This window comes from Phyllostomus discolor, chromosome 1 (assembly GCF_004126475.2).
Source record: "Phyllostomus discolor isolate MPI-MPIP mPhyDis1 chromosome 1, mPhyDis1.pri.v3, whole genome shotgun sequence".
Taxonomy (NCBI): domain Eukaryota; kingdom Metazoa; phylum Chordata; class Mammalia; order Chiroptera; family Phyllostomidae; genus Phyllostomus; species Phyllostomus discolor.
The window spans coordinates 81,971,237-81,996,687 of record NC_040903.2 but is presented as its reverse complement, the minus strand read 5'-3'; the positions used below and the strand labels follow the sequence as shown (position 1 = coordinate 81,996,687).

The 25,451-nt window shown below is 38.5% G+C and overlaps 1 protein-coding gene across 8 annotated transcripts in view; it reads left to right on the top strand.

The window, feature by feature from the left end:
- The first annotated feature begins 209 nt into the window (after nucleotides 1-209).
- SEC24B (SEC24 homolog B, COPII coat complex component) overlaps nucleotides 210-25,451 on the top strand; it is a 90,688-nt gene continuing 65,446 nt past the window's right edge. For 3 of the 8 annotated variants that reach the window (XM_036025419.1, XM_028506014.2, XM_036025415.1), the window contains exons 1-2: nucleotides 211-560; nucleotides 20,358-21,107. In XM_036025419.1, the coding sequence (XP_035881312.1) occupies nucleotides 434-560; nucleotides 20,358-21,107 (877 nt within the window). In that variant the 5' untranslated portion in view covers nucleotides 211-433. Of the gene's footprint in view, nucleotides 561-20,357; nucleotides 21,108-25,451 lie in introns of all 8 variants that reach the window. The other 5 variants (XM_036025446.1, XM_036025431.1, XM_036025457.1 and 2 more) reach the window with 3 other exon arrangements.

Genomic DNA, 25,451 nt, shown 5'->3' with positions numbered 1-25,451 from the left:
ACCCCGCTGCCGGCCTCCGCCCCCGGATATGGCCAGCCCCAAGTCCCCTGGTCCTACCCAGCTCCATCCCTGCAGTCGCGGGCTGGTTGTGAACCCAAGGCCCGGCCTCGCCTTCGGGCACGGGCTCACGGCTCCGGCCTGTAGGGGGCGTGGTGGCGACGGGGCTCTAGCAGAGCCCACGGGGAGTCGCTGGGTGTGGGAGTCCCGTGGCTTGGGGCTCGGGCCGGGAGAGGTGGGCCAGTTTCCCCGCGCCCGCGGTAGCTAGCTGATCTTGGCGACGGAGTAGAACCCCTAGCCGCGGTCCTGGGTGACTCCCACGGTGACGCCGGCACGTTCCTTCCTCTTCCTCTGCCTCTCCGGCCCCGCCTTCCCTTCTCTCCGCCCACCTCCTCGCAGCGGAGCCACCGTCGCCGCAGCCGCCAGCAGCGCCGTCATGTCGGGCCCCGCCGGGTCCCCTCATCCCGCCGCCAGCGCCCGCATCCAGCCCAAGCTTGGGGGAGCCGCCGCCTCAGGAGCCGCTGCGGGCCCCGGTGCGGGCCCGGCGCCGCACCAGCAGAACGGTGAGGCAGGTGGTCCTATGGAGAGCCGGGCCTAGGCCGGCAGAGCGGCCTGCGCGGCCACATCCCTCGCCCGGGGCGGGGCGGGCCGGGGCGTCCTGGGGCGTCCCGGTCGGGGCACTCTGTGGCACGGGGCGGGGACCAGTGTTTAGAGGGGCACCCTGCATGGGGGAAGGGTCTCCCTGGAAAGCCGGGCCGGGACTGTTTACGTAATGTAAGCCTAGGCCCGAAACCGCTGGGGGCCTGGAGTTGCCTAGTGCGGGCCACCATTTCTTGAGTCCCGTCCGGGCACAGCGAGTTGCCCACAGCGACCCCCGCCCGGTGAGGGTGAGACCGTGTCCGGAGCGGAGGCCGCCAAGTGCGCGGTCTGGGGAATTCTGGGGTGGCCACCGAGCTGGGAGGACTGTCCCCTTTCCCGACTCAGGAAAACTCTGATTTCTGCGGCCTGGCGAGCACGCCGCCTTGAAAGGAGCTGCAGTCAAGTTTGTGGACAAAAGTGTGTAAATATGCAACCTAAGTGTAACTGTAACCCTGACCCACTTTGGCCTCCAGATCAGTCGTTGCTGCTGCGGCTGCTGCTCCAGAGGTTGGAGTTCGCTCGTCATCGTGTTTGAAAGCGAGCAGGTGTCAAACGGGTTTAAACGAATGCGTTTAGATTGGGTGGGCACCCCCACCCCCAGTTTCACGTTCGGAAATACATAAAACGTGCCGGAGTTGGCCCTGCTTTGAGGCCAGGCCTTCTTACAGGCGGCAGCCAAAGCAACGTGAAAGCCGCTTTCACACTGAGGTCATAGGCGGTGAGTGTGCAGTGGTTTCAAGTGAAGAATGGTCATGTCTAGGATATTTATTTCCTAGTTTTGAGATGTGGAATGTTCACGGATGGGGGCAGGAAAAGGCGGGACTCTCTTTATAGACTTTGTAATATTTCAGAAGAGAACCCTCCAAAATTGACCGAATTGACCGAAAACTTTAGAAAGATATCTGTCCTGTGTTTGTAAGAGAACAAAGATACCCTGGTACTCTTCAAAGAATTGTAGGACCGACCTATTTTATCTGAGTTGTTAGTGAAAATTTGCTGGGCTTTGTAAATAAGTTCAACCAACATTCTAATTTTTTATAACAGATGCTTTTCAAGCGTGATGTGTATCGATTATCCAGGGAATTAGAGGTTGAATTTTTTTTTTTCCATAAGTCAAAAATGATGGCTTAACCTTAGTATCTTTTGGGTCAGCCATACTTACCAATATTGCATGCTTTACCTCCTCAGTTGCTGTTTAATGGGTTTGAATGTGAACAGTGTTGTAGGTTTTGTACTGCTGCCTGCAACATGCATAAAGATATTTGTGAGGATTTTTTTCTTGTAAACTTGATGTAAATTCTTGTTTTTGTTTTTAAAATAGCTTTGTGTATGAAGGAACTGAAACATGATAATTTAAGACAAGATCCCAAGTCTTTTAGAATATTGTAAACTCATGTGATCTAAGGATTGTGTCTTTTCTTGATTTTCTGAATATGCATTATTGTCTTAATGAAAAATTTTTAAAAATTTTATTGAATTTATTGAGGTGACATTGGCTAATAATTAATGAACAATTTTTAAGTGGCAAATATTTGTCTTAGCCTTACAAATTTTACAAATGCTCAGGGATGCCAGGATATTAATGGTTTTGGAATGTTAAATCTGTAAGAACAAATCAGTTCATATATTTGGAAGTCTGATATAGATTATGCTTGATTTCTACTGTTGATATAATCATTCCATTTCAACATTTTTGCCTGTTTACCAGTTGGGAACTCAAGATTAGCCTAGTAGGTAGGACAGAATCTCTGCCTTTCTCCTAAGTTGACCTGTATTTCGGTGGCAGTTGAGGTGGTTACGATCTTGAGGGATTTGATGGTTAGGGGTAGGAAGGCAAGTGTTATCTCCACAGAGAGGTTACAGCATGAACAAAAGTCTGGAAATATGAAAGTGCAAGGCTTGTATAGAAACCTAGCATTCAAGAAGCAAAAATGGTGTGGTGCTGGGTGGTGGGGAAAACCCAAGGCATTTGAGTTTAAAGGAATACTTTAAAAGGACCAGATTCAAGAAAGACCTTAAATGTTATTCTACAGAATTTGAAATTAAAATAAAGAACTAATGTCAACTTTTTTCTTTCTGGTAGAAGAAAGTCGTTTAACTAGAGAAATAACAAGATCAAGTCTGTTTTTGTTTTGTTTGCTAGTCTTAGAAAAAAATAGTTTTTGCTACCAGGTATTGGCATCTGTAACAATGGTTAAGCAGTTGTGATTTCTTCTTTGCCCTACATAAACTAGTTTGGCTCTTCATGTATATCCCTGTGGAATTCCAGACTCAGTGAAAACCAAATAGGTCAGAAGTATAAGCATGAAACATCATAGAAAACAGAACTGTAAAACTGGAAAGTACCTAGAGAGCACTTAACTGGTTATCAAACCTTTTAAAACATTTGTTTTCCCAAAAGAAGTTGGGTGTGGAACCCTGACTTCGAAAGCAATAAAAAGCAGAACTATTTTGGTTAAAATAGAAGTGGAAGTCCAGGTGTTTTGGAATGTAATCTGAAAAACATCTAGTCTACTTCCCTGATTTTACAGATTAAAATCAAGACCCTGAGCCCTGGCTGGTGTGGCTCAGTGAATTGAGTGCCAGCCTACAAACCAAAAGGTCACCGGTTTGATTCCCGGTCAGGGCACATGCCTGGGTTGCGGGCCAAGTCCCCAGTGGCACACATGTGAGTGCCAACCAATGGATGTATCTCTCACATCGATGTTTTTCTACCTCTTTTTCTCCCTTCCCTTCACTCTAAAAGTAAATAAAATCTTTTTTTAAAAAATCATCACCCAGAAAGATTAGTGATGTTTTTCCTGTGTAAGCTGCATGAGAGTAGCAGTTTTTTTGTCTTATCTCTTGTTCACTGCTGTATATTCAGGGCCTTGAACAAATTATAGGTGTTCATTAAACATTCATTTTATGAAGTCTAATTTTCACCCTAATTCCAAGTCCAGATCTCTTTCACTCCTTACAGTTTCTTTTTAGAGCTTTGACATTGGAAATATAGGGAATAGAGAGGCAGAAAACTGAGACTTCATTATAACTTTTACTTGTTTTCCAGGTTTAACTGTTAAACATGCTTTTCCCACTTATTTGAAGATAAAAGTTGACTTCTTTGAATCTATGAAATATTTCTCTTAAACTTTGTTCCTTGGAGTTGTATTTCTACACTTTAGTTTTTCATTTAGAAGAATACAAGCTTTTAGAATTATTTGTGTTTCCATATGAAGTATTAGGTGGCTATTTTTTTCAACCTTTACTCTTACTCTGACTTTTGAGAATCCTTCCAAATCCAAATCCTCAAACAAGGGAAGATGGTGAAATAATACACTGGTAATGATGTAACTCAAAATTTCTTCCAATTGACTTGAATTGAAAGGGGCTTTTAAAATTTGGTGGGGTGGTAGCAGGTGGGCCAGCTAAATTTAACAATAAACCATTATTGTTGAATTCTACTTTTAGGAAGTAAATGGTGCTTATTTCTTCCTTCCATATACCTTTTCTAAGAATGATACTGGCAGTTATCTTTTTTGAAATTTTCTCTTTATTTACTTTTAGAAGGTGAGAGGGAGAGAAACATTAATGTGTGAGACATACATTGATCCTTTGCCTCTCACACACCCCCAACTGGGGACCTGCCCCACAACCCAGACATGTGCCCTGACCGGGAATCGAACCTTCAACCCTTCAGTTCACAGGCAGCCACTCAGTCCACTGAGCTACACCAACCAGGGCAGTGGCAGTTAACCTTTTAATTGTCAGTAATGAAAGAAAGATAAGATAGTAATGGGAATTATTTGAATTCATTAAGGAAGATATAAATAAATATCCCATTCACTCAGCAACACTATCTGGTCAGTTAATAGGAAACCCTTCAACTTTGAGAGCACATGTAAAATTTAAAATGATATAAATCTCCCTAGTGTGTCTGAGGTAAGTGCCTTTTGATCAGAGAGACATTTGTCTAGGTTTCTAGCCTTCCTTTATAGCTAACAAGAGCATTGGGTCCCCTCTTGAAGATATTGCCTTGGTATTATGTAATTATTTAGATACACAATTTCCTTTTAGGTTGATTAATAGATATCTCAAGGGACTTAAAAAATGTTCACTCCCTAAATAAACAAGTGTCTTTTGTCTAAGTTTAATCTTTTTGTCTGTTGCTATACATATTTGTAGTCTTTTCATTCCCACCTCACCTCTTCTCCCGTAGATTTCTGAGATTATATCTGTAATAGTTTTTGTAACCACGTTGATTGCCACTGATCCCAGTATTTCAGCTAGCTTCATCTTTCTAGTTTTATCTACAAACCCTGAAGTGTTGGATTCTAAAGATAGTAAAATAGAGCAGATTTTGAGCCAATCTTCAGTGGACTTCCCTGGAAATGAGAGCCATCTTCAGTCAGTACTGTATGTTAGCACAAATCATGTTATATTCAGCTCTGGGGAAGCCAGTGTTTCCCATAGGCTGGGTGTACTCAGAATTGTCAGAGTGTGTGGGCTGGTGAAAAGGTTGTAGGGTTTGATTCAGCCTGGAGAAAATTATATAACATCTTTGAGCTTTCTTGTTGGATTGAGGGGATTACAATAATTGAAATACTATTTTTAAAGTACCTGGTGTTTAGCAAATGAGAGTCCCTTCATTCAGTTTCCTTCAGAACACCAGGATATAAATTCTTCAAATGGCAGAGACCTTGTGAGTTTTCCTCATCATATTCCCAATGGAAGCATGCAGTAGGAAATCAAGTGAGCAAGTGAACTTGGCTTCATATTTGTTACTGCTTTTGAAAACTGGCCATTGAAAGGATGTGTGTATGGTTACCTCTCCCTACCCTTTTCTTTTGTATTTAAGGCTCAATCACTATTTTAGTCTTTCTGTTATTTTCTTACACTGTCCAGCCCTCCCTCCCTCCTACTAATCCACTCTTGGGGAGGTTTCCTGTAAATAGGCCATCTACCTCAGCTAGCTGGCTTGCTGGAAGTTTTCTAAAGTTGTGCACTAAATACTGTTCATATTAGAACTAAGCAAAATAAGAATGAAGTAAGGAGGGGAGAGGGTGTAGTAAAATGCTTTGCCTAGCCAGTGGCCAAGTCTGAACTTGCTTGTTTTTTCTAGTATTTCTGAGAAACAGGTATTGTGAAATGAGCTTTGGAACCTGCAGTGCTTGGGTTCTTCACTACTTACCAGCTTTATGCATTTGTATGAATTAGTGAGCTTTCTTGCCCCTGTTTATTTGTCTCTAAAATGACAGTAGTGATACTTCACAGGATTGTTGTGAGAATCATATGGAGTGATATATAGAAGAGCAAATAGTATTGTCCCTGGCATGTAAGTATTGCAGGAAAAACTATACTTAATGCAGTGAGATTTCATCCAAATAATTGCATAGGCTGCATCTGTAGACTCTGTCTGCCAGCAGGGATTGCAACAGTTACCTTCGTAACCATTTGTCTTCCTTCAGAAAGAATGATCCGAGGTATCCAGATGTGATTGGGACTCCCCATTTTTTAAATCACTAAGATTTCTAATTGCAGATTTTTTTCAGTGGTGTGTAGATACATGTGTGTACATATATATGTTTCTTATGCTTATAAAAAAGTCTGTCCTTTAGCAATATTATTGTTACTTTATTAGCAGGGATAATATACTTCAAAAAATTCAATAATCAGTACTACATGTAGTGACAGGACTCTGTAAGCCTGTAATGTGCCAGGCATTCATTCATCCTGTGGTTGCTGGATCATGAGGAGGTCTTGGGGCAAGGCGCCAGCGTGGTAAGGCTTAACAGAGAAGCAGGGTCAGTCAGGGCTGACTACTGACTGGCTCAGAAGTATTTTAATATTTTATCAGGAATGGTTGTTAAAATGTATACTGAGTAAATATTGACCTACTTCTTGATAGTTCAGTGATGAAAGAATTATTGGTTTGGTCAAAAAGTCTGCTTAGTTGTTTCCATAAAATAAAAGACACATTTTTCATTTCCACCAATAACTTTATTGATTTGGATATTTTGAGTATATCAGCTACCTACCTCCTCCTGTTGGCTTCTAGTGGGTAGAGGCCAGGGCTGCTGCTAACCATCTTCCAGTGCATACGACAGCCCCACAGCAAACAACTATTTGGTCAAAATGTCGATAATACCAGGATACCTCACAAACCACTTTTGACACGTTCAACAGTCACAGCACCTTCTCTATATCCTGCACAAATCTTTTTTTGCATTTTGGTTGTGTTTTTACCTTTCTTGAAACAATAAAGCATAATATGCCAAGAAAAGTGTATTTTCCTCCATTTTCAATATTAAAATAGCTGCACAAAAATTCACATTTTGATAAGCTTTTTAATGCACGCTGATATAGCAGCTGTCACAATGCAATCTAACAAAATTGTTTCAAATGAAGTTACAGACAAATGAGGTCTATGAACTTTTTGGCCAACCTAATACATTCCTAGATCTGATTCTGCCTCTTCAAATACAGGATAGAGGAGCTTGTACTTTGCTTACTTTGATATTCTTTTACAGATAATGAAAACCCTTAATCTCACCTTTAAAAAAATTACTGAAATTTGATTCAGGGAAAAGGTAATGAAACAAATATTCTTTTTTTTTTTTTAATATTTTATTTATTTATTTTTAGGGAGGGAAGGGAGAGAGGGAGAGAGAGAGAGAGAGAGAGAGAGAGAGAGAGAGAGAGAGAGAGAGAGAGAGAGAGAAAAGGGGAGAAACATCAATGTGCGGTTGCTGGGGGTCATGGACTGCAACCCAGGCATGTACCCTGACTGGGAATTGAACCTGCGACACTTTGGTTCGCAGCCCACGCTCAATCCACTGAGCTACGCCAGCCAGGGCGAAACAAATATTCTTGATATTTAAAATGTTGCATCTCTGTTAAGTGGTGGTGGTAGTGAGGAAACTCATTAATTTAAAGAAAGCTTATGACTTATTTTTTGTACGGTGCCTCAGTGTTCCATAAAATACTTGCTTTGTAAATTTTGATATTTATGTCAAGTTTGGCTTAAAGTGGGAATAGAATCAGTTTTCCTTTGATACAAATCTAGTCTCTGGAAGGAAATGATGCCACTGAGGCACACATAACTTGGAGTAGATCTTGTGAATTTAGTCTCGCCAAGCAGCCCCATTGAAAAGGTATATAGACTATTTATTTAAAAAGATTTTGTTTACTTCTGAAGTCAGATTGGTACCAGTGAGGAGATGCATTAGAATAATCTATTTCCCTCTTTTATACAGACATACCTCACTGGAAAGCTAAGAATTAAAATTCTTTCAGAGAACGTGAATAACATGATATTCTGGTTTTTTTGTGAGGCACTGTTAGGCTGTTTTGGATGCAACGATTAAATTACTTCAGTGATTCTGAGACTTTTTTTCCTCACGTTTTTACCTCTGAAATTGTGGTGCATCTTAGAATTGATGTATTTATAAAGTTGGTTTCACTGAAGTGCAAGTCATAATACAGGTTTGTGAAAGCCTGCCATTGGCACATGGTGTGGGAGGCTGAATAATGCCCCCTCCCTCATTTGGCCCCATTCTAATCTCTGAAACCTTTGCAGCTGTGATTTTGAGCTGGGAGATTATCCCGGATCTCAGTGGGCCTGATAAAATCACAGCAGTCCTTATTAGAGGGAAACCAGAGGATCTCCCAGCCAACAGAGAAGTAATTTGACCACAGGAGCCGAGGCTGGAGTGAATTGCTCTGAAGATAGGACTATGAGCTCAGGAATGCAGGTGTCCGCTAAAGCTAAAAAAGGGCAAGGGAATAGATTCTCTCCTTAGAGCCTTAAAAGGAGCCAGCTCTGCTCATGACACCTTGACATTAGCCCATTGAAACTGATTTTGAATTTCCGATCTCCAGAACTATAAAAGAATAAATTTACATTGTTTTAAGCCACTAAGTTTGTGGTAATTTGTCACAGTAGCAGTAGGGAACTATTGTAATACACCTGGTAAGATTTAGAAAAAGAAAAAAATGGCAGTGTCAAAACACCTTAGAGTAATGAAATAGGTTTTTCTTTCCTTTTGTTTCAGACTTTTTTATACTTGGAGTTCTACAGAGTAAAATGTGTAAAATACCAAGTAAAAATACTAGAATATAAATTACATAGTGAAAATTGTTTAAGTTTTGTGTTCTTTCTGTTTTAGGGGTATCCAACCTGCAGCCCAACACAAAATCATAAATTTACTTAAAACATTATGAGATTTTTTTTGTGTTTGTGTGATTACATGTCATAATGTATTTAATGTGTGACCCAAGACAACTCTTCTTCATTGTGGCCCAGAGATGCCAAAGGTTGGACACCTCTAGATCATACAGTTCTTGTTGATACACTGTGATAAGGTAAATGCCTAGTGTATAAGTATTTGATGATTTTTTACTAGGCTTTTTAAAAAATGTATTAATGGTTTCCATGAGCCAAGCACTATGCTAAGCGTTAGGGGCATTATAGAGCGGAGAGCAAACTAGACCCAGGTTTTTCACTTCCAGAGTTTACAATTAGGCAATTACAGTTCATGTGAAAAGTTATCTGTAGTGGCTCAAGATACTGCAGATCAGGGTCCCCGACCTCCCTCTTCCTGGCTGTCCGCTCATTACCACCTGAGCTCTGCTTTCTGTCTTCCCCCCACCCCCACCAACCCTGGTCCATGGACAAATTGTCTTCCATGAAACCAGCCCCTGGTGTCGACCCAAAAAGGTCGGGACTGCTGCTATAGATGCAACATTAAGCAAGCATTCATTACAGGGTTAGAGAAGGCTTTTTAAAGGAAGAGCTGAGCTGATGTCTGAAGAACAGGTAGAAGTTGGTCAGATGAAGGGAGAAGAGGGAATTTTTGAAGGTTCCATGGAAGAGCCTGTGTGCAGGATCAGAGGTGAACAAGCATGCCTTGAGAAAAAGGTTAATGTGGTAAGAATGTGTGCACCAGTGATATTGTGGCCTTTTCATATTCATGGCTCCTGTAGTGCTAACATTTTTGGTGCCATTCTTGAAGGAATTAAACTTTGAACACCTATGTTTTAAAAAAGCAAGTTTTAGAAAAGTATCACATATTTACGTGACAACTTAACTGACTTCTGCCCTAACCAACCTCTTAGATGGCCTCTTGAGGCAGAGCTCTAGCATACACTCTTACCTAACATCGTGCTGTGGTTTCTGTGTGTGTGTGTGTGTGTGTGTGTGTAGCAGTTATACCTCTTCTTATGAGGTCAACATTCTGTCACTTTACTGTAACAATAGACATCCTAAATTGTAGCAAAATTACATTTTATTTATTGATAAAACTTTAGTAGACTCATGTGAAGGATTTGTAGTACCTAGTATATTAAGGCATACCTGTTGAAAATCTTTGTGGGAAGGAGTGGTGAGGATAGCGCAGGAGAGGTAAAGAAGGGGTCAGGTCATGAAGGACCTTTTTGCAGTTGTTTTCTCTTTTCATCTGTAACGAATTACAACAAATTGGTGGCATAAACCGACATGAATTCATCCTCTGTGGGTTAGAAGTCTGACTGGGCTAAATAAAGTCAAGGCATCGGTAGGGCTGCGTTCCCTTCTGGAAGCTCTAGGACAGACCCATTTGGTTGCTTTTTCCAGCTTTTAGCGGCTGCCCATGTTCCTCCACTCATCCCACTCTTTCCATCTTCAAAGCTAGCAACATCGCATCTCTGAGTTGTCTTCTGTCTCACTTCGGTCTTCCACTTGTAAGGGCTCTTGTGATTACGTTGAGCTCACCTGGATAATTGAAGACACTCTCCCTATTTTAAGATTAGCTGATTAACAACCCTAATATGGTCTGCAACCTTAACTCCCCTGTGCCATCTAACCTAGCATACTCACAGGTTCCAGGGATTAGGATGCATGGGATGGAGGAGAGCTTATTGTGTCTTCCACTGTCTTACAGGCCATGCTGAACAATTTGAATGTTTTCTTGATGGCAAGAGCAGCCATTAGAAAACTTTAAACAAGGAAATAAAAATCCTGTTTGATTTTTAGGAAAAACACTATGCTATGTTTGGTGTAGCCATTTTTCTAAAAAACTCTCAGTCGATTTAGTAGTTAATTTTTAGCTCTTTTCTGATGTTTTAAAAGCTTATGTTGCAGTAATTTTAGATTTGTAGAAGTGATGCAAAAATAGTACAGAAAATGCAATATCCTCACTCAGCTTCCTCTAAAATCTTATATCTTCCTCTCCTGTCTTTCTCCTTAGCTTGCTGTGGTCTGTGACAGGTTCTTAGTGTTTTTTGTTTGTTTGTTTGTTTGTTTGTTTTTAGGACCTGACAGTTCTGGTTAGTTATTTTGTAGATATTCCCTCACTTTGGGCTTGCTGATGCTTTGTGATGATTAGATTGGGTTTATGAATTTTTAGGAAGAATACCACAGAGGTGAAGTGCCCTTTTTATTACCTGATATCAAGAGGTTACATGACATCAGCTTGTTTTACTATTAGTCATGTTAACCATGGGCACTTGACCGAGGGAATTCCTAGTCAACTTGGGCTGCCGTGACAGCATACCATAGATTCGGTGGCCTATGCCATAAGACATTTGTGGAAACTGGAGTCCAAGGTCAGGATGCCAGCATGGTTGGGTTCTGGTGAAGACCCTTTCCTGGCTTGCAGATGACTGTCTTTTCTCTGTGCTCAAATGGCTTTTCCTCAGTTCATGCATGCGGGGAAGGGATCTCTTTCTCTTTTATAAGGACACTAAGTCCCTCATGAGGATCCTACACTAATGACCTAGTTAAAACCCTAACTCCCAGTTTGCTAATATTGTATTAAGGGGTGGGGCTTTGGTGGGGGTAATAAGGTTTTGACAAAAGAAATTGAGGTGGCACATTCAGTCCACCTGCCAGCTGGGTTCCCCCACTGTAAAGTTACCATTTTTTTTCTTTTTCCTATTGTGTTTGTTAGGAGTAATTCACTTAACTCCAATCTACATTTAACAGAAGAGGAATTCAGCTCTCCCTCCTAGAGTAGAGTGTATCAAATAATTTGTGGGCATATGTTAAAATCACCATAGTATTAATAAATATTCGTGGAGAAAAGCTTTGGAGTCACTATTCCTGTTTCTCCTTAAATTTTTACTCAAAATTTTACCATTTTCAGTGACTCTTGCCTGCAGTAATTATTAGTGTGAAATTCTAATGGTGACTTCTCTTTTTCCCTCACTCCTTCTACATTTATTATTTGGAATTTTTCTGTAAGGAAGATTTGTTCCTTTTCTCCCATTTTAAAATTTATTCAGTCATTCATTTATATTATTATGGACTCATGGGTGTTTATTTTATTATTTGGATAATCCAGTGCTATCATTTATATATGTTGCTCAAATTATTTACAGCTCTGACCATGGGAGCTTTTTCAGGTTGACTGCTGTGTATGTCTGCCCCTGTCCTTTTGGTTTTTGAGCACTTTTTTATTTTCTGGCACAAAAATTCTCCATCTTCTAATTGCCCTACATTAGCACTAGAATCAGCTCTTTGTCCAAGTGATCCTACTTCCTTTTGCTGGGGTGTGATATTTAGAAACCAAGAACTGTGCCCTGGATATGCTCGTTGCTGCTTCTAGGCTCTCTAGGCAGACACTCAGTCATATGTCTCATGTATCTCATATGTAAACATGTCTTTACTTATATTTCTGCCATCCATCTGTATGCATTTTACCTCAGTATCTTTCAGATAGGTTGTCATACTGATTTGTCAGAGTCTGTAGTCCATTCTAGATTTTCTTGAAATCCTGGTTGATTTTTTAATAAAAATTTGAATATAATAAATTCGCATTTATTCTTTGTAGTATACAGGCCTGTGGGTTTTGGCAAATGCATGCAGTCAAGTATCCATTACTACAGTTTTATCATCATAAAAAAGTCCTCATGTGGTCCTCTCATAGCACAGGTAGCAAACACAAGGCCCGTGGGCCTAATCCAGCCCTCCACCTTCTTTTACCCAGCCTGACACCTTGTTTCTACTTGGTGGCAGCACCAAGCTCCTTGCCCCTAATTAAGGAGTAGTTACACTTATACAGCCCTAAAATTACATTCAGCCCTTTGAAGGCAACCTCAAGGCTGATGTGGCTCCCGGTGAAAATGAGTTTGACACCCCTGCCTTATAGTCATCCACTCTTCCCCACCAGCCCCAGCAACTGTTGCTCTTTTTTCCATCCCTGTCATTCCACCTTTCCCAGAATGTCATATAAATGGGACCATAAAATACATAGTCTTTTAAAATATGTAATTGTATTTTACTTATTTGTATTTTTATTTATTGGTTTTTTTAAAGAGAGATGAAGGGTGAAAGACAGAGAAACATAAATATAAATATATGTTGTTCTACTTATTCATGAATTCATTGGTTGATTCTTTTATGTGCTTTGACCGGGGATTGAACCCCCAACCTTGGTTTATCAGGATGATGCTCTAACCAACTGAGCTACCCAACCAGGGCCAATATGTAGTCTTTTGCATCTTTTTTTTTCACTTAGCTACATTTATCCATGCATGAATCAATGTCTGCTCCCTTTTATTGCTATGTAGTATTGTTTTGCTATGCAGTATTTTTTTTAAAGATTTTATTTATTTATTTTTTACACAGGGGAAGGGAGGAAGAAAGAGAGGGAGAGAAATATCAATATGTGCCCCGCCCCTCCCACCACTGGGGACCTGCCCTGCGATCCAGGCATGTGCCCTAGATTGGGAATCGAACCAGCGACCCCTTGCTTTGCAGGCCAGTGCTCATGCACTGAGTCAAACCATTCAGGTCTCTCCCTTTTTTTGAATTGGATCATTTCATTGATCAGTCTTCAAGCTCATTGATTCTTGCTGTACTGTTGAGGCCCTCTAATATATTTATTTCAATTTCACTTTAAATATTTCATTTTTAAAATAATTTTCATTTCTCTGTTGATATTATCTATTCATTCACTGATGGTATTTTTTCAATTCTTTGAACATGTATTTTTCTTTCTTTGAACATATTATAATTGCTAATTTGAAGCCTTTGAATGTTAAATTCAACTTCTGGGCTCCCTCTGATCCTTGTCTCTCCCTGGCTGTTTTTATGCTGAGCATCTGGTGACTCTCCTGTGTTTGCACAGTTAAAGTGCCAACTATAGGGACCTGACCCAACAATTGTAACTGATAGATTACTTTTAGAAAAGGAAAGTATCAATACATATGATAAGTATCAATACAAAGGATAAATCCATGTAATAGAATAATACTACTCAGACATTTAAAATGATGGTGGTAACATATTTAGGTAATGCTAAATAAATAATATAAAAGTACAGTGTAAGCCCACTTAACTAAATTGGACAGTTTTATACAAAAATAAAATATTGGGTATAAAAACATCAAAATAGTAATCACAGTTGATTTTTATTTGATCATTTTCTATACTTGTTTTTGAGTGACTCACTTTTGTAATAAGAAAATACTTGAGTTATTTTTCAAAAATTTAACTATCCACCTATGTAACTAATTTATTCTCTCCTATACAACCTTTGTTGCTGTCCATTTTAGGATATTAAAATACCAGCTGTCTTTCCATATAGGCTGCAAAATCATTTAGAATCCAAAGAAATATCTAAATTATCCCAGAAAACCAGTTATTTTCCCCTTTTCCTTAGAAATTAATAGCATTAATGAAATTTGGAAATATCTCAAAATACTTTTTAATTAGTGTTTCTACTAATGTCTAATTTAAGTATTTAGGTCTAGGTGGAAAACTGGCATTAATTCCCTTTTTCACTTGATATTTTTCTGTTGTCTTTTAGCAGCATTCTGTAGGAACTTAATGCAAGCTGCATGTATAATTTAAATTGTCTGAAAGTTTCATTAAAAGAAATAAGTAAAATCAGTTTGAATTTACCCAATTATCCCACTGTGCAGAAAGTGTTATCATCTTAACATTCATTCAATATTTAAAATTACTGTGGTCCTTTACCCTTGTACATACTATTTTTTCAAAATCCATTGTGTATTTTATACTTACAGCACTTCTCAGTTCCAATTAACCTGACTATCAAGTCAAGTGCTCAGCAGCCACAGGTGGCTAGTGTAGGTCTCTAGCACATCTGTGATTGCACTTGCTGTTGTCTGTCATCATAGACCTAGTTTTGAGCCCTAAGTTGTTTATTTCTTTTTTAGTGTATGTACTTCATCTCTTCCCATATTTTACTTACGCTCTCTGCTCTCAAATATTATATTCTAGGAAAGAACTACCATATTTTGCCATGTATAGTGAGCAGCCATGTTTTTGTTTGCATTATGCACGGGATTATTATACCCATTATTGTAATCATGGTATGCAGTCATTACACCCATGTGTATTGCACGCTTTTATTTTTCCATCAAAAACTTGGGCAAAAAAGTGCGCATTATACATGGCAAAATACAGTATTTTCCTAATAGAACAAGTTAGTGCATTCTGTGTGTGTATGTATGTACACACATACATTATATCTAACTTATTTGAAGATACCATTTTTTTACAATAATTATTGGAACTGTGATGTGTAGATTTTTAAGAATATAATGCATTTTTATGCTTGGTAAAGATGACTGTATTTTAATTTTAGAATCTGAATTCAGATATTTAAAAAAAAATTGTAATTGCTGTTTCGGGTACTATTGCCACATAACAAATTACTCCAAAACTTGATGCTTTAAAACAGCAGTTTTATTATGCCCACAAATTCTATTAATCAAGAATTTGGACAGGGCACAGCAGAGATGGCTCTTCTCTGCTTTAAGGCATCTAGAGCCTGAAGTGGGAAGAGTCAGAGATGATTCAGTGGCTGGAGATTGGAATGATTTGGAAGGCACCTGGGCTAGAATCAAAAACTCTGGATTTCAGACCAGAACACTACCCAAGACCTCTCCATGTGGTTTGGCTTCTTCCGACTGTGGCAGCTGTGGAGTAAATGGTCTTACATCGCTGCTGAGGGATCCACATGCAGATGTTCCATCACACAGTGTAGGAGCTGAGTGTCCTATGCCTGAGCCTGGGAAGAACCTCAGCTTTGCCTCTGCCATTCTTTATCAGTGGAAACTGTGATAGTCTGCTGATATTCAAAATGAGTAGACATAGACCCCACCTTTAATCAGCAGAGTATCAAAGAACTGGGGAATTATGTTTTAAAGCTGCCACAGTTGCTGAGGGAATTATAGGAAATATAGGCAAATGAAAATGTTAATATTATAAAAATTTCCATAATTTCCTCTACAGACTGCATTTTTTAAAATCCTCACTTGAGGATATGTTTATTGATTTTAGAGAGAGGAAGAGGGACAGAGAGGAAGATGGAAACATCTATCAGTTGCCTCTTATATGTGCCATAACTGGAATCGAACCCACAACCTAGGGTATGTGCTCTGATCAGGAATCCAACCCGCAACATTTTGGTATAGGAGACATTGCTCCAACTAACTGAGCCACCTGGCCAGGGCCCCTGTAGACTGTTCTTTAAAAAGCATATAGGTCTATATAAACTATTGTAATATTTGTCAGGCACAGTTTTTAGTACAGGCAGAAGAAATAAAACTTGAATATTAGTTTGAATATATTCCCTGAGAGAAAATTAGGAGAGTTACCTAATTTTATTTTATTTTTTATTGTTTTTAAATGTAGTTTTATTTTTTTAAAGATTTTATTTCTTTACTTGTAGAGAGAGGGGAAGGGAAGGAGAAAGAGAGGGCGAGAAACATCGTGTGTGGTTGCCTCTTGCACACCCTCTTCTGGGGGCCTGGCCTGGAACCCAGGCGTGTGTCCTGACTGGGAATTGTACCAGCAACTATTTGGTTCACTGGCCAGCGCTAAATCGACTGAGCTATGCCAGCCAAGGCATCTAATATATTTTAAAGTAGAAGAAGAGAAAACATATTTCTTATTGGGTCACATTAAGATAAAACTTTTAAAGATACTGTATTTTACTTATTATAGATACTATTTTCTTTCCATTCAGACTGATTTTTTATTTTTAGTGCAGGCTTTTAAAAATTGACTTAAAATATTTCAAAGGAAACATTTCACTTTCAAAATAGTCTTGATTCATTTATCATTTTTGATGAAATTATTTCCGTACCCTTCATGCTATTGGAACATTTAGATGTGTAAGCATTGAGATACAATGAACTCTTTCCCCTTCTCCCCTTATCCTCCAGGCAAGGTACTTTTCTTTGATGGACTGAAAGTACGCCTCCTCTGATGGATAATTCACTTCTGACGAATTTCAACAAATACAACATTTCTGTTATTTTTAGAAGAATGACATTTGAGTAGCTTGGACATGATGATTGTTTTCCTGTTTTCAGACATGTAGCATGGATGAGCCAACTAAATTATTAAGTGATTAAGTGGGAAGATATCAGAACAGATTTATCCAGCTCTGACTTGGATCTTCTTTTGATTGATAAACTTATAATGGTACAATTTTTTAAGATTGTAGTGAATAGTAACAAATCTATTTTTTAATATATTTAAGTAAAGGGGGAGGGAAAACATTTCACTTTTTTTGACATGTTAATGAAAGATTCCTATTGCACTTTTTTCCTTTTAAGTAAATAAATTCTTTCAGGTAAACCATGGCCATGTAAAATATATTGCAAGAAAAGTCAACTGGACACCTATTACAACAGTTTTATCTTAATTTTTGGTTTTCTATATACTTCTTAGAATTATAGAAGTATAGATATTTTTCCTTACAACTTGATTGTGTAAGTTACCTTTGTGTCTGCCATAAAATATGTATTTATATAATCAAAGATCAAGGTTCTACTACATTATTTAGTAGATGTTAAAAACAGAATGAGGAAATGTTGAGCTCTATTTGTATATCTTTTATAAACAGATATTTTTTATATTGTACATTGTAGCAAGGAATACAGTGGCTTGTGTATAATTGTTTTTGCTATCTTTTCATTTGAGATATGGTACAGATACCTATTTTCTTTCACAAGATTTGAACATTTGATTTTAGGGTAAAGTTTGCCCTTGCTGGAAGCAAGATTTCACTGTTTGGGACAATTGACAGATATTTACTGGGCTAAAGAATGCCAGCAAATTTTCTTGTAGTGAGGGGCTGCAGATGATTGTTTAAAAGTATGGACTTGAGCTACATTACTCGATTCAAATCCCAGCCTAGTTACTTTCTATAATTGTGACTATTAAATAACTTAATTTCTATACCTCGTTTACCAAGTTTATAAAGTAGGTGTAATGGCACTATTTACTTCTAGAGGCTGTGAGGAAAATTAAGGAAATTAATATATGTGTAGCATTTAGAACAGTGAGTGTCACATAGTATGAAATGTTTAATATTAGACTATTAAAATTAATGTTTAATGTTAATTTTTGAAAAGATTTATTTATTTATTTTTAGAGTGAGGGGAAGAGAGTAAGAAAGAGAAGGAGAGAAATATCAATGTGTGGTTGCCTCTCACATGGCCCCCACTGGGGACCTGGCCCTAACCCAGGAATGTGCCCTGACGGGGAATCAAACTGGTGACCCTTTGGTTCCGCAGCCCACACTCAACCCACCGAGCTACACCAGCCAGGGTTATTAATGTTCATTTTAATAATGATAAAATAACTACCTTCTATGGTGATCAAAGATATAAAAATATAAATGGGAAAATATTAAAAGCATCAGAGGAAAACATGAGTATATAGTTTTATAATACTGGAATGTGAAGGTTCTACTAAGAATGATTTTATCAAGCATGAAAGATATTATTACATAATCAAGATACTGTAGCAAAAGATACCATGGATAAAGTCAAAAGACAAACAATAACCTAAGGGAAAATATATGTAGCAAATAAAAATAACAGGTTAAATTTCTTAATAAACAAGAACACTTATAAAACACAGCCCAATAAGTTGGTCCAAAGGTTGTGGTTTATTGTTAAGCTCATTAAAACACAACCCTGTAGAAAAGGGCAAATGACAGAGAAAGACACAGAATGACTCAGAAATAAAAGAAAAGATTTTAAGCATCACTCAAACTTAGGTACTGCACACTAAAATGTTTTTCACTTATCAGAATGGCAAAGATTAAAATGCCACTCAAGCCCTGGCTGGTATGGCTTAGTGGCTTGAGCATTGGCCTATGGATCAAAGTCGCTGGTTTGGTTCCCAGTCAGGCACATGCCTGGGTTGCAAGACAGGTTCAACGTAGGGGGCGCATGAGAGGCAACCACACATTGATGTTTCTCTCCATCTCTTTCTCCCTCCCTTCCCCCTCTCTAAAAATAAAAAATAAATCTTTAAAAACTCTTTTAAAAAAATAAAATAAAATGCCACTTAATCTTGGGAAGATGAGACATTCTTAAGCACTATTGATGGGAGGTACATATTGATAGATATTTTGGAGAGAGATTTTGTCAATGATCAATTTTAAAAGCACAAACTTTAAACCTCCAATTGACCTCATAGATATATATTTATTAGTTCACTCCCTGAAATAAGTATCCATCAATGGGGATTTAGTAAATAATGTTATATATCTACAATGAAATGCTACATAGATTTTTTAGGAGAATAATGAAAATTTATGCTAACACAGAATGATATCTAGGATAAGTTAAAAACAGGTTACAGAATTATAGTATGAAACATATATGTTTAAAAACATGTATGCTTATGTATACATTACATATTATATATACATAGGTAGGCCTACAAAGGATGCACAAGAAACCATTAGCTGTAGCTGCTCCTGGGAAGTAGCATATCAGATACCAGGGAGAGAAGGGGCCTTGAACTTTTCACTTTATAGTAGTCATCGTTTGAAGTTTTTTTTACACTGGGTATATTGTTACTTTTATAGTGTTTTTATAAAGCTAATACGAAAGGTTTGAACTTTTTCCATGCTAACTATGTTAGTTATCAATTGCTGCATAACAATATACCCAAAACTTAGCAACTTAAAACTGCAAATATTTACTCTCATAGTTTCTGAGGGATGTGAGCTTGGAAACAGCCTAGCTGGGTGGCTTTGGCTTAGGGTCTCATGAGACTGTAGTCAAGCTGTCACCTGGGACTGTAGTTATCTCTAGACTGCTAGGTAGGAAGGATCTGCTGCCAAGCTCATTGATGTGGTTGTTGGCAGGCCTCAGTGTCTCTTTGGCTGTTGGTCAGAGTTTAGTTCCTCACTGCATGGACTTCTCCATAGGGCTCGTCACAATTTGGCAGGTTTGTTCTACCATGCTGAGTGATCTAAGAAAGAGAAAGCCAACACCCAAGGCTGGGCAAACCTTGGAAGTGTTGCACTACTACCTTTGCTATATGCCTGTGGTCCGCGGCCCCAGGTCATCCATGGAACGGTACCTATTGTGCCATTAGGAAATGGGCCACATAGCAGGTGGTGAGTTGTGGGGGGAGCCAGCGAAGCTCTTTTCCCTTTACCACCTGAGCTCCTCCTCCTGTGTCATCTCCCCAAACCCCCCACACCCCTGCTTCAATGGTGCCAAGAGAGCTGGGGACCTCTGCTATGCTCTTGATCACACAGAACAATTCTGGTACAGTGTAGAAGGGTGTGAATACCAGGACATATGGATCATTGGAGGCTATCTTGGAGACTAGCTACCACACTGGGTCCAAAACAGTATATATCTTTTCTAATAATTTGTGATTATAGGGAAGTAAATTAATTAGACACTATTTAGGTGGGAACTGTGCTTTAAAATGATCTCCTTAACAATCTTTATTTGCTTTTCTTTTTCAGGTCCAGCACAGAATCAAATGCAGGTTCCATCTGGGTATGGATTGTATCCTCAAAACTATAGTGCTCCCTCAGGACATTACTCTCAAGGACCTGAGAAAATGACCCCTTTGCCATTGGATGGCCAGTGTGGCGACTACTACTCTGGTCTCTATACAGTACCATCACAAAATGTGGTGACTTCTAAAACAACAAACCAACAACCAGGAGCACAGCAGATGTATAGCAGGGGTCCTCCTGCCCCTCACATTGTGGGGACCACTCCAGAATATTTCCAAGGTGCCACATCATCAGCATCTCATTTGCATACGAGTGCCTCCCAGCCATACTCCTCTTTTGTGAATCACTACAATAGTCCAGTCATGTACTCTGCCAACTCTCCTGCTGTTTCTCAGGGATTTCCCTCTACTTGCGGTCACTATGCTGTGTCAACTGTTTCTAATGCTGCGTATCCTAGTGTTTCATATCCCTCTCTGCCTGCTGATGATCCATATGGGCGACAAATGTTTACCTCACAGAATGCTTCAACTGTCAGACCTGTTAGAGATAATTCATTTTCTGGTCAGAATACCACTCTCAGCCGTCCATCACCACTTCCGCCTCCACCATCACAACAGTACCAGCAGCAGCAGAGTCTTTCAGGATACAATACTGTCTCATGGTCAGCTTCAGGCCTTCCATCAGCTCAAGGCAATCTCATCCGAAACCACACCGGCTCCCTGGCTACAGCCAACAACAACCCAGCAGATACTGGTAAGTTAAATGGAAAGTTCGCCAAAGCCTGGCTGAAAATCAGTGCATTTCTGTTCAGGTTTTTATTTGTATAAAAATTACAGATGATATAGCCTAATAGAAAAATTGGAAATTAGCTCACCTCTGTAATTAATTTGCTTTATTTCTTGTGGTATTTTATAGCATCTCCTTGTGCCCTTCCCCTAGTCACATTTAGCCACCCAACCATCTCTGTCACACAGCCTGATTCCTTGCCGTGATTGGGATTTCATCAGTATCTATTGATTTTTTTCACGCCTCTGCAGTAGTTATCTTTAATATGAAGTATAGGGCAAATGGAATGGTCCATTTGGGGATATGCTTTGTTAGCCACTACTTATTTATTTTTTATTTTTTAACACTGGTTCAACTTTGGGACAGTTACTATCCCAGGCAGAGTTTAATTTACTGTAGAAAAGTTAATGGGGGAGAGATGCATAAAGAATAACCTTGTAGTTAGTCTTTCTGTCCTTCCTAAACCAAGATCTGGTTAAACTTATTAGTTTAAAAATTATAAATGTAAATATGTAGTCTTTTTAGTTGGGGTTTTCATAGGATATACTCATTTTAATTCAGCTTGTGAATTTTAACCTAATGTGCTCTTGAACTGAGTGAAAATGTATGGAAAGAATGGGACTTGGTAAAGCTGTGGTAGTCTTCTGAATGATGTCTTCAGATGTACTTCAAAGTCAGGATAGCCATATGGCAGGGCTGTTGTTGTAGAAGAGTAGTCTTTCCTGGGCAATTAGTTAATTTAAAGTCAGTGCTTTAGAATATTAGATCTGAACTATACGTATGAGGTCATCTGGTCATTCATTGCTGTACCATTAGAAATGCTTTTCAGCTTCAAGCAACTAGAAGTGATTTAAACGAAGGAGGAGGTGGTGTTTTTCTCACATAACAAGCAGTCTAGGGAATCCAACAGATCCAGATCTCCTCAGTGTTGCTCTTCTGTCTTTCCATTCCAACATTCTTGGCATGTTTGTTCATAGAAGGACAAGATTGTTTCTGTACCTGTGGACATCAATCAGTCAAAAGCATTGACTGAGCCTTGCATAAGTCAGTGTAAAGCATCATCCTAGTTCCCGGACCTGGCTGCACACCAGAATCATTTGCACAGATTGTGATCTTCAACCCCAGCCTGCTACTGAGCTAGACCAGAATCTCCAGGGTAGTCTGGAAAATCTGTATCTCTGACTCGATCTCAAGGGATGCCTAGTACCAGATCCAAACTCTACAGTAGTCCTTTTCTTTTGTTTTACAAATGAGGAAAGCTATCCAAGTTGGGTTGCTTGTGGTTATTAACATTAGAAACAGCTTGTCCTGGAGCTCGGTTTCAGTCTGCCCTTCTCAGAACCAGGGCTGTCTGTCCCCTAGACAGCCTCTTTTTTTAGCAGTCCTTTTACAGATCAGCTTATCCAAAGGTCCCTCTGACCTAAGGATTTTGTAAGTTTTGTGACAAATGAAGAAATACAGACAATTCTGTCTTATTTCTGAGATGGAAATGGGACCCTGGATGGAACCAATTTATACTAACATGTAGGATCAGAGAAATATGGGGCCACTTGGCTAATGAACAGAATACCTAATTGGAAAGAGCTTATTGAAAAAATATTGAAGAGTAGGAATAATTACAAAGTTACCTCCTGTTTGAATAACTGTAGTAATTGGTTCTTTAGGCAGAGAGATGAGATACATTTTCACTCTTTTAATCCCAGTACTGTACTGTGAAAGCCATAATATTAAGTGTTTTTATTTTTTACCTTTAGATTGTTAAATTACTTTTATATAGAGAGGTTGAGAAATACAGCTCAGGTTAATGTGACACTTGCACTATACCATTTTGAAAGAAATAAAGAAGTTACTTAAAATCTACTTTACAGTTAAATATTATAGAAGTTCCCAAATTTTGTCTGCTGATGTATCTCAATATTTTTTAATAGTACCCCAAGCAACTTAGTAGTCATAGTTCATAAGGTATTTGACAGATGGCACTGTGTTTCTATTGAAAAAATAAAAATTCCCTTCAAACTCTGAATTTGTTGCAGGTGCAACTTCAGTGCCCTAGTTCAAAGTTTGGGAACCATAGGAGTATTGATTTTTATTTTCTAGAAAGATAGGCAACTAAGTTGCTTTGGAACTCTTAAATTATATTGTCATATAATGTCATTAACATTAGAATTTTAGATATTAAACATAGTTTTGTGTGAATTTTAACTTTTGAGTAATTGACAAAATGATTGTACTTTTTAATTACTTGATTATACTCATTTTATTTTCAAGTACAGTAAGAGTTCTTAAGCCCTGGCTAAGTAGTTCAATTAGAGTATTGTCCTGATACACTAAGGTTGCAGGTTCAATCCCTGTTTAGGGCACATACAAGAATCAACCAATGAATGCATAAGTGGAACAACAAATTGATGTTTTTCTCTCTCTTCTCTCTCTCTCTTTAAATCAATAAATAAAAATTAAAAAAACAAAAATTTCTTAAGCAGTTTGCAAAGGGTTGAGATCCAAAAGCGTACACCTGAGTTAAGTGATTATCAAAAACAAGCCATTATTGTTTAGTCAGTTGGTGAATTCATGTGTAGAAACATGGAATAAAAAGATCTTTAAATGTTATCTCATTTAAAAAGAACTTCAAATGTTATTTTCCTCTGTATTTTATTTTTTAAAGATTATATTTATGTACTTATTTTTAGAGAAAGGGGAAGGAAGGGAGGAAGAGAGGGAGAGAAACATCAATGTGTGGTTGCCTCTCATGTGCTCCCCACTGGGGACCTGGCCCACAACCCAGGCATGTGCCCTAGTTTGGGAATTGAACCAGTGACCCTTTGATTCGCAGGTCAGCACTCATTCCACTGAGCCACACCAGCCAGGGCAAAAGAACAAAAAAGCACCTATTTTTTTTTTTTGCTTTTTTTTTTAAATTTTATTTTCAATTTCAGTTGGCCTTCAATATTATTTTATATTACTTTTAGTTGTACCGCCTAGTGGTTAGACATTTATAAATTTTACTAAATGATTCCCCCAATAAGTCTAGTATTTACCTGGCACCATACATTTTTATTACAGTATTATCGTCTATAGTCCTTGTGCTGTACTTTACATACTCGTGACTGTTTTGTAGTTTATCAATTTATACTTCTTAATCCCTTTAAATTTTACTAGTCCTTAAAACCCCCTCATATCTGACAACCATCAGTTTGTCCTCTGTATCTGAGTCTGTTTCTATTTTTTATTTTGTTCTTTGTATTCATATGGTATTTGTTTTTTTTCTGTCTGACTTATTTCACTTAACATAATACTTTTAAGTCAATCCATATTGTTGCAAATGATAAGATTTCATTTTTTAAAAAATGGCTATGTAGTATTCCATTTGTGTTTGTTATGTACCACATTATCTAATCATCTATTGATGGGCACTTAGGTTGGCTACTTAGGTAAACAGTGCTGCAGTGAACATAGGAGTGCATATATCTTTTCAAATTATTGTCTTGGATTTCTTTGGATAAATGCCCCAAAGTGTAATTGGTGTGTCATAAGGTGGTTCTGGTTTTAATTTTTTTGAGGAATCTCTATACTGTTTTCCACAGTGGCTGCACCAATTTGCAGTCCCACCAACAATGCACAAGGGTTCCCTTTGTTCCACACCTTTGCCATACTATTTTTTGACTTATTTATCATAGCCATTCTGAAAGGTGTGAGGTGATATCTGATGGTGGTTTTTAATTTGCATTTCTGATGGTTAGTGATACTGAGCATTTTTTCATATGCCTATTGACCATCTGTATGTCCTCTTTGGAGAAATGTTTTTTCAGGTCTTCTGCCCATTTTTAAATTGGATTTTCATTTTTTGGTGGTAAGTTATATGAGTTCCTTTTAAATTTTGGGTATTAACCCTGTATTGGTTGTTTCATTGGTGAATATCTTCTCTCACCTGGTAGGCATTTACTTCGTTGATGGTTTCCTTTGCTGTGCAAATACTCTTGAGCTTGATGTAGTTCCATTTGTTTATTTTTTTCTTTTGTTTCACCTGTTGAAGGAGATATATCAGAAAAAATATATTTTTAAGTAATGTCACAGAACTTACTGCCTGTGTTTTCTTCTGGGAGTTCTATGGTTTGAGGCCTTACATTTGAGTCTTTAATTGGTTTTTTACTTTATTCTTATATAAGGTATAAGAAAGCAGTCTAGGTTCTTTTTCTTTCTTTCCTTCTCTGTCTCTCTTTTTCTCTTTCTTTCTTTTTCTCTCTTCATATATCTTTCCAGTTTTCTCAACACCATTTATTGAATAGACTGTCCCATTGTATATTCTGGCCTCCT